Source organism: Apium graveolens, chromosome 9, assembly GCF_009905375.1.
Source record: "Apium graveolens cultivar Ventura chromosome 9, ASM990537v1, whole genome shotgun sequence".
In the NCBI taxonomy this organism is placed as follows: domain Eukaryota; kingdom Viridiplantae; phylum Streptophyta; class Magnoliopsida; order Apiales; family Apiaceae; genus Apium; species Apium graveolens.
Genome location: NC_133655.1, coordinates 133,272,548 through 133,282,460, shown reverse-complemented (window position 1 = coordinate 133,282,460; position 9,913 = coordinate 133,272,548). Strand labels below are relative to the sequence as shown.

At 37.3% G+C, this 9,913-nt stretch overlaps 1 protein-coding gene across 4 annotated transcripts; it reads left to right on the top strand.

Moving 5' to 3' along the window:
• Window positions 1–4,829: 4,829 nt before the first annotated feature.
• Window positions 4,830–9,076, top strand: LOC141686621 (uncharacterized). Of its 4 annotated transcripts, none has more exons than XM_074491653.1 (6): window positions 4,830–4,964; window positions 5,246–5,359; window positions 5,742–5,824; window positions 5,975–6,039; window positions 6,633–6,715; window positions 8,806–9,076. In XM_074491653.1, exons 2-6 carry the CDS (start codon window positions 5,279–5,281, stop codon window positions 8,896–8,898), a joined length of 405 nt encoding a protein of 134 aa, XP_074347754.1. In that variant the 5' UTR covers window positions 4,830–4,964; window positions 5,246–5,278; the 3' UTR covers window positions 8,899–9,076. The 4 variants fall into 4 exon arrangements, with proteins under 4 accessions (XP_074347754.1, XP_074347752.1, XP_074347755.1 ...); XM_074491651.1 differs by having other exon boundaries at window positions 5,739–5,824; XM_074491654.1 differs by having other exon boundaries at window positions 4,924–5,066.
• Window positions 9,077–9,913: the final 837 nt, after the last annotated feature.

The window sequence follows — 9,913 nt, the reverse complement described above, 5'->3', positions numbered from 1 at the left end:
TTCACCATCACAACATTTTCCAACCATTCTGGGTACTTAACCTCGCATATGATCTTAGCTTTCAGTAGTTTCTCAACTTCTTCATCTATTGCTTTCCGCCTTTCTGGGGCAAAATTTCTTCTCTTCTGCTGAATTGGTTTCCTCTCGGGATTGACGTCCAAGATATGCATTGCTATGGATTCGTCCAACCCGGGCATGTCTCTTGGGCCCCAGGCAAATATGTCAGAGTACCCTCGGAGTAATGATACCAGGTCTTGTCTCAAGGTAGCTTCGAGTCCGGATCCTATTTTTACCTTCTTAGAAGGATTGCTTGCATTGATCAAAATTGTTTCCATTTCTACTGCAGCCTCAATCTTGGCATGATCCATGCTTGATACCAACTGCTGGATCCGGGCATCTGTATTCTTCTTCATATAGACCTGACTCTGGGCTGTCATTTCTTTTTGGTTGCTTTCCCCTACTTCACTTGTTTCAGGGTTGGTTGCTTGCACAGTAGGATTGCCTTGGCCGAGGCCTAGGCTCAATTCAATCTCTGCTGTGACTTGGTTGCTTTTTTGCTCTTTCGAGCTTGACTTGTTGCTTTTGGATCTGGGATGGATTCTATAATCTGGACTTCTTTTCTCGCATCATCCCTTGAGTGGGGGCGATGTTTTTTAATGCTTTGCTGTTTGCGAAGGACTACGACCTTCCTCTTGTTGTCTTAGTGAGTTTCAACCATGACCAGGGCCTGACTATAGCATCTTTCAGCGACCTCATAGTCTCCCTTAACTTCTCCTATCCCCGTTGGAGTTGGGAATTTGATTTTCAAGTGTGATATGGAGGTGATTGCTTGTATCCTGGTCAGAGTTGAACATCCAATTATTCCGTTGTAGGATGAGGGAGTGTTGATCACGTAGAATTTTATGACATGCGTTACTTGGTTTGGGGCCGATCCAAATGTCACTAGCAAGTATAAGGTTTCCTGGATCGGGACCAAGTTATTCCCAAACCCATAGAGAGGGTCCTCTCGGCATTCATTTGAGCGCACGCTCCCTAGCTTTATCCGGTCCACAAGATGCTGGAAGAGTATGTTTACTAAAGAGCCATTGTCTATCAACATTCTCCTTACCTCATTGTCAAAAATATCAAGTGTTACCACCAAAACTTCGTTGTGATTCGGGTTGACTCCTTCATAATTCTTGGTGCTGAATGAGATTACCCTCCGGGTAGGATTGGATGGAGAATACTTCGTCTCCTGAGCCCGGGCTCCAAGGGGAGTGGGACCCCCCTAGGACCATATTCACTACATTCTTTCCTCTCCTTTGCCTGTCATCCTTCTGGTTTGTATCTCGAGAGATGTACTGATTCAGGTTACCCTTCTTGACTTGGTCATCAATGAAGTATTTGAGAGAGAGACAATTTTCAGTTTTGTGTCCATGGGTTTCATGATAGTCGCGTTGTCTGTTGTAAGGCCTGCTCTCTGGGGGAGTCTGCATGGGCTTCGGTAGGTAATAGAATGGCCATTTTTTGATCTCCTTTAGTATCTCTTCGCGGGTCCTGTTTGTCCAGTCTGGCTTTTGCCTAGGCTCTCTGGTGTGCCTAGGTGGACCAGGGTCGCTTTTATATTTTGTCTTAGGACCCAGTCTTTGAAATATTGGAGTGTTTTGCACCACATTGGTCTGCTGGGCTTGTTGGCTTTGCTTGAACTTCTTTTCCTGACGGTAACCCCCTTTCGGTCCGTCATTAGAAGTTTTGTTCCTGGATCCTCCATTCCGGGCCATCCTCATTGCCCGAAGGACGTTCGTTTCCTTTATGAACCTGGCTTCCATAGAGTAGGCAGCCGCTAGGCTTTGTGGCTCTTTGTTTATCAACTCTATAATGTACCTTTCGTTGTGTTCCGGATCCAGCTTCCTTCGAAATATGCTTAGAGCCTCCCTCTCATCAAGATGTGAGACTTTGTTGATCGCTTCCTGGAATATCCGCATATATGTTGAGAGTGCTTCGTTGTCGTATTAGCGGATTGTTTCCAGGTGACACATGTGCATTTCCTGTGTCTTATTGGCTCTGAATCTTCTAAGGAAGCCTCCCCTGAACTCTTTCCAGGAGTGGATGCTTCTTGATGGGATCCTGTTGAACCATCTCTGAGCCCCCCCTTGAGGGTCGAGGCGAAGAACCTTGACTTTGTTAAGTCGTTGTAGTAATATATTTGGGCTATTTGTTCGAAATAATTTAGGTGCTCTTCCGGACCCCCCAGTCCATCAAAAAAATCAAAGTTGTAATGTTTGAGATTTTTCTGTCGAGGAATGGATTCTAGGGAGTGATTGAAGGGTGTCAGGGTTTCCCTAACCTCCAATCCAGAATCTTTTTCCATTTTTCGTTGGAGCTCGTAAATCATATCTTTTAGATCTTTCTAACCTTCCTCATCGTCATCGGAAATGACCTCGGGGGTAGGGTCACTTCGGGCCCTTTTGCCTTTGATTTTAGCTAGGAACCTCTCCTCTTCCAGATGCATTCTCTTCTGAATCTTTAGCTCAAGCTTTGCCTCTTCTTCTCTTCTTATTTGTTCCTTCATTTCTTCCAACTTTTTCTTCCTGGTTGCTTCTGTCTCCTTCTTACTAGGCTCTTTTTGATTCTTTTTTGCCTTAGCTCCGATTCGGTCGAAGACAGATCTCCTAGATTGTTGAGAGTCCCCGGACTCTTCTTGATCATCATCTTGCTCATATTCTACCCGAGCCCGGGCTTGTTCATCTCTGTAGAGCCTGATTGCTTCAGTTAATTCATGGCTTGTTAAGTTGGCCATATGCTCCTCTGCCACTGGAACATTAGTAAACTTATACTGATTGAGCTCGATGACATTCCTGGCATCCCGGGGTGTTACTATCCTTTCCAGGACCGGGGTATGCTTTGTCAATGGTTGCTCCTGGAGGGTCTCTCTGTCTCTCCCAGGTTCTTGAGCCTGAGAATGGTCTTGGTCCTGGACCTGGGTACTGGCGGAAGGTCTACCAACCGTACTCTTTCCTGCTCTTGCCATTACCACAAGTATACAAACAACTGTCCAAGATTTGAGGCTAAAAATGTGGATCTAAGGTTGTTTTTTTAAATATAGCAAAAAATTTCCAGAATAACACCAAACAAACTTTCTGGGTTTTGCTAACAATATTACTGAACAAGAACAGCAGGCTCTAGAGCACAAAGATAATATTCAAACTAAAGCAGATCTGGGTTTTTAAAACTATCAAACCCCAAACAATCAAAACTAACAAACGAGAACGGGCTCACACAAACGTGGCCTAGCGTAATGGGCTCACACAAACGTGGCTTAAATGAACAACATTCATATTCAAGAGAGGGTATGGTTGTTTGTGTTCTTACATGTTAAAGATGTGGACTCTTTTAAGAGTTTGCTGATGAAGGTGAATCCAGGGGCACCGAGACCCAAGGATAGAGCCCCCTCCTTCAAGCGCCAAATGATAACTCCGGTGAGCGGGGCGGCCCCTTCGGACGCCGTGCCTGGACCTTCTGGGTGTGAATGAGGTGTTGCTGCTGTGGGGTATCTGCAAAACAACACCGGAGGGGGGTTTGAGCCCCGCGGCGCCTCCGGTGTGAGAATAAGAGTCTGGCTGGGGAAGATGAAGATAGATAGGACTTGGGTGGCTGTGTGTATAAGCCGTGTATATGAGAGTGTGTGTAATAAAATATGTCTAACCCCTAAACCCTTCATCTTTGGGGGTATATATCTAGAGGCGGATGACACCTGGCTTGGGTGGATTACATTCACGTGTCCAGGCGAGGACCACCTTCAGGATGTCCTAACGGTACTCTGACACACGCCGTGTTTGTCTGATATGTTAGTTGTTGATAGCTGTCATCGTCACGTGCCCACGTACCCTTCCTTGGCTGGTTGTGGAGTGTGCATGTGCTTGCTGGGACCCCCCTCAGGGTGATCCTGGTTCTGGGCTGGATCCAGGTAGGCAGGTGATACAGGTCATGGGCAGGACCCTGGTTAGGAGATGATCCAAGTCATGGATTAGATCCTGGCTGGACCAGAGCATGGGTCTCTCCACTTGATTGCACTGGGTGAGGGGGGTCTTGGTCCATTAATTGAACCTGTTATCCCTTAGATTCAGGTAGGGCCTTAACCAGGTTACTTATATACTATCAATAAATATTCAGCTAAGATGCATTGCTAATTTACTAAATACAAACAAATAGGTGTCAATCGTATGTGTAATTAGTGCCGGCACGTGTTATAAAATATAACTCCCGTTAAATTTTAACATTTTTTATCGTGTCAATTATTTTGACTAACAACACCATTATTATTTTCAATTAGAGTGTTGTAAACAAGTTTGAGATAAGTTGGTATATGCCTCTCACTATTTAGACCGTGCATTTTTGATATATGGTCTGTACATTTTTTTGTCGGCGGATTGTCCATATTTAAACTGTCCATGTTTAAACGAGGGGTTGCACACAAAAAATAATATAAAATCCATCTTATTTTGATCCAAAAATATTAGTAATTTTAGAATGGTTAATAAATTGTCCAAAGTCAGATCATGGTAAAACTATCACATTTATCACAACTTATAGAGTTGGGGAGAATGTACACAAATATAATATTAATTTAACTTTCAAAAGTAAAGTAATTTGATTAATAATACTAATAATTATATATTTATAATTTTATAAATCTACATTACCGTTCAAAATATAAAATCAAGATATTCTATGTTATGTTTTTGAAAAATAATATATTAAAATTTATTGATTAAAGTTTATTACTTGAGATTTAAAAAATTAAATTTTTTTATCTTTTAGAATAATTTTAATAGATATTTTAAAGTATAGACCACATTTTAAAGCAAAGTCAAAGTCTGTAGACAAGCATATATATTTACCAGTAGTTAAGTTCTCTGCTTCAGTATTTTCGCCCAAATTTAATCTCTCTCAATTTCAATCTCGATCTCTATCTCTCTTCAAAGGTATTGCTTCTAAGCTCTATAATCAATTCATTGTACAATCTGCTTCTACCAAATTGATTTGTCTCCATCCTTCTCTCTTCAATTCTATGGATATATATTCATGTATGTTTTACTATTCATGGGTTTATTGTATTGATGTGATGATATTAGGCCAATCTAGCTTCTTTACTCTGTGTAAATATTTGACTAATTTTGAAATTCTACTCGTGAAGAGATTTAAGATATTAAGTTCAATTTTTTTGTGCTTTTTTTTAATGCTCTTGAAATTTTGTTTGTTGCAGGTGTTTTCAAGTTAAGTTGAAGGATCAATCAGCATGACTAGTACAGCGTGCTTTATGATTGTGAGCCGAAATGACATTCCTATTTACGAAGCTGAAGTCGGTACTGCCCCTAAAGTATGTTCTTCTCATTGTCATTTTTTTTTTTTGCGATTTTTATGTGGTTTAATTATTCTAAAGGTTTTTATTAGTTGATGGTAGAACATGCTATTGGTAAACACATTTAAATTCTTGAAAAATCGAGTATATTGGACATTGAATATTCCATTGGGGATTTTCTTGATTATTTAAATGGTTATCCTCTATGTGGAATTTAAAGGACTATATAGACAGTAGTTGAAGCACTAGACTAGAAACTTCGGAAAGTATACCAAACTTGCTTGTGTATTTATCTTCCTGTTGAATGGTTGTCCTCTTATTTTGCTATACTTGTTCTGATTTTGTTAAGTGGATGTGCTCTTACGGTGATACACCTGTATATTTTTTCTCGTACTAGAAGGAAGAAGCTTCCCATGAGCACCAGTTCATTTTGCATGCTGCACTGGATATTGTCCAGGACATAGCATGGACAACAAGTGCAATGTAAGATTTCATATTTTGTCATCCTTTGTGTTTTTTTTAATCTATGAATTGTCTTGCTTCTTTTTCTTTATATTGTTATTGTACCAAATTTCCCCTTCATTTCTATCTACTTCTTTTCGAAGTGTTAATTGATCTTTTTCCGTCTTTCAGGTTTTTAAAATCAATTGACAGGTTCAATGATTTGGTTGTTTCTGTATATGTGACTGCAGGTCATATCCTACTACTTGTTTTCTTCTAGACATTAATTATTGATTACCCGTTCATGATATTTTCAGAAACTGGCTAAATTTTGATATTATACTATTACTACTTTTTTAACCCGCCAATTAGGAAAAGGTTAATTTTCCTGTTATTATTCACAGATTCACAGCCACAAACACAGTAATACAATAATGCAGAGGTATTATTTCTAAGGCTTAGATATGGGACTAATAGTACATTGAGGTTTATGAGTTAGGTACTTTTGTTGTATATACTTTGTTTTCATAGTTTTGTTTTGTTTTCCAGAGTTGATTACCTGAATTCACCAGAGTTGATTACTTAAATTTACTAATATTACATTAATTATGAAAACTATATATTTACTTCTAGCATTTGGACAAGTATTCTGTACTTTTTGACATTTGTCATGTGCTTGTTGTTACAAGATAAGGTTTAGCACTTAACATTTTATTCTAGTTTATCTTCTTTTTGTTTCATAGTTTTTTTGGGTTTCCTAGTTTGAAAATTTTGTTTAAATTTAACTGCTAGCAATAGATACGTATTCCATTTTATCTTTAAGTTTCCATAACGGATCAAGCCATACATACACGATTGATGCTGCTGCATGACTCACGGAATGATGACGGAATCAAAAGCTTCTTTCAAGAGGTTCATGAATTATATATTAAGGTAACCTCATTCTCTTATTTCCATGTGCTTTTTTACTCTTTGGTCAGGTTTATTCACCATTGACCAACATATTACTGCATCCTGAGAAGCCTGGCCCTGGCTCCGCCCCTGAAATTCTTGGTCTCTTGGTAACCAAGAGAAGAGGTTAACTATTGGGCTCAATATCAGCTCAGGAATGCGTGCTACTTGTTTTACAATTTGTACAGTGCTTCTTATACTTTCACTCTCTTCTATTTATTATTTTTTGGTTTAAGGTCGTATTGTATAATTAAAGAGACACCAAATGGAAATTTGACAATCTTCTTAGAATTCCATATCAAGGAGCTTTCGGTGCAAGAAACTGTGTGTGAAATATTAAGCGAGTGGAAATATTCAGACAAATTATGTGTGACTAATGAGCGATTTATGAACAATGAGTGGAAACCAAACCGATCTTAGACTAAGAGCCCGCTTTGCTAAAATTATAAAAATTACTTATGATTTATAGTTGCTTAAAATAAAAAGTTCATAGTTAAATTTTTAAGTTAGTATCTGTTTGGGTAAATTTATGGTTTTGTATAATTTATGGGTTATTATATTTATAAATGTAAAAAAAAATTATAAGTTGTATATACGAATGATGATATTAACTTTTGTCAAATAAATTATAAAAAAGAAATTACATTAGTTGAAAAATTACCCCCCTCTTACTAAGGGCCTGTTTGTGTACCGGCTTATAAGTTACGTATCCGTAATGACTTATCTCGGAGTGTTTGTCGACCTAATTTATAAGTTGAATTTACAACTTATAAGCTGATAAGTTGAATGTTAGTAATGATGTACTTTTTCTCAACTTATTTTGAGTTTTTTTGTTTTTTATTAACTTTAATTTTAAAATAGGTGTTTTAAAATATTTTTCTAATTTAATATTCACGAATTAAGATAATTGTATTTAAAATTTATTTAAATTTTTTCAATTAAGTAAAAAAAATTCTAACTTTTATCCAAACACTTATATAACTTATAAACATTAATCTACTAGTCACTTATTCATTTTAAGTCATAAGTTACTTATTTTAAGATTTCCCAAACGGGCACTAACTTCTGGCTTTTAAGCTATATTTTGAAATTCAATCATTTTATAACTTATTACCCAACCGCTCATTTTTTTAGCTTAAAGTTATAATCATTATTGGCCTTCCTCACCTTGGAGGAAGGTCCTACCGGTATCTTGTACTATTCAACAATCTTATATTATTCACAGAGCTCACAACTTTAAGCACACGCAAATAGGCTCTTAGTACACGATTGTTGACAGCTTCAAAAATTATATTAAATAACTCTATATAAGGAAAATTGCAGCAAGGTCTGTGGGTTTAATTATAATTTTATTGTGGTTGCTCTACAAATCTGATTGTGCACCTTTTACTGAGATTACTTAATGTTTAACGTAACAGCCAATGCTTTTGAAGTGGGACACCAATTTTTTGCTATGGTGTGAGCATATCTTGTTAAGAGCGGGTACACCAATTTTTTGCTCATGGTGTGAGCATGTCTTGTTAAGTAACCGGTTCCTTTTAATAAGATCACTTGATGTTTAAAGTAACAAGAATGCTCTTGAAGCAGGAATACCAATTTTTTGCTCATGTTGTGAGCATATCTTGTTAAGTAATTAGCTCCTCTAAAACCTTAAGGTGTCAGAGGCCTAACTGGATGATATATTAATATTCTAACACTTCCCCACTCGAAAGTCCATTTTTGGTTTGAAGAGTGGATCTGGCTGGGTGCTTTTGTATATGAAAGACGTCCTTCTTGGCCTGTAAAATTACAATCCTCAGGAAATTGAAGGAGAAAATTTAAAATTTTTGCTGTTCAAGAAAAGTGACATTCAGTTCTTTAAAATGGCCTATTTTGTCACTTTTCTTATCTTAGTTTTACTAATCAATTTCTAAGCCTTCCTCCATCTGAATACGTTTGACATCCCGTTTTGAAGCTGTCTGAAAGAACTGGCTTATGTTTCTAGTGGTCTTTCGTTATTTTCTCTATGCCTTGTTTGATATAAGAACATTGAGATTTCTCATAATCTTGTCTGATTGATGAATGAACTGCAGGTTCTTCTGAATCCTCTCTATCTGCCCGGATCTTGCATCAAATCGTCTCATTTTGATACAAAAGTACGTGCCCTTGCAAGGAAATATTTGTGAGACCCTCTTGCCATGTACGGAAAGAAACAAGTTTTTTGATTTTAATGCTTTTAATTTTAGCATGTACTATTAATAGTGAAATATTAAGTCTGTACTATATGCCTTTTCACTTGCCACTAAACCTTTGCTATCCAAGTTTCTGTGTCATATTTTATATTTAAAATATTTGTTGTATAAATGTAATGGTTCAGCAATCAAATTCTTAGAGTGAAACCTATTACCTTCTCATGGAAAATGAATCCCAAACACGTGCTTCTTGCATTTTGTTATCATTCATCTGCGCTAAGAACATCTCAAACTCATTACACTCTTCTGACAATTATAAAAGTTAGGCTATCTATATAATGAACTCTTACCCGCTTCTACTAAATTTTACCAAAAGAAATCTTTCTTGTACTATATATATTGATTAATTAATAGTCGAGAGGTAAAATCAGGCTGGTTTTGCTTATAAGAACGGTTTCACTTGTTAAACAATGCCTTGGCATATTTTTGTTTTCTCTGTTCACCCTTTTCCCATCCATTCTCAACTTCATTTTGTGGTCAAGGCCTAAAGGTTTAATGTGTTTTACCTCTGCTTACTTTTTAAACTTTAGCATGTACCTGAAATCCCATGTGCCCAATTTATGCTTTTAATCGACTAAATCGTCTTGAAGGCTAAAATAAAATGAGACCTCTTTACTACGTTGTGCGAATTTGGAAATGCAACAAGGCAAAAAATGATGAAGTAGACCAATCAGTTTTCTAAAACTTCCCTTTCAGAATTGATGTTCGTAATTTTTAAGCACCTCACAAAGGAATCTAATGTTCGTAATTTTTAAGCACCTCACAAAGGAATTTAATGTTCGTAATTTTTAAGCACCCTGTTTTTTAAGCACCTCGCAAAGGATTCTCATGTTCGTAATTTTTAAGCACCCTGCAAAGGAATCTCTTTGACAAATTTATATTTAGATGGAAAACTTATTATGCAATTCAGAGTGTAATATGTATATAGGCATGGGAGGAGAAATACACC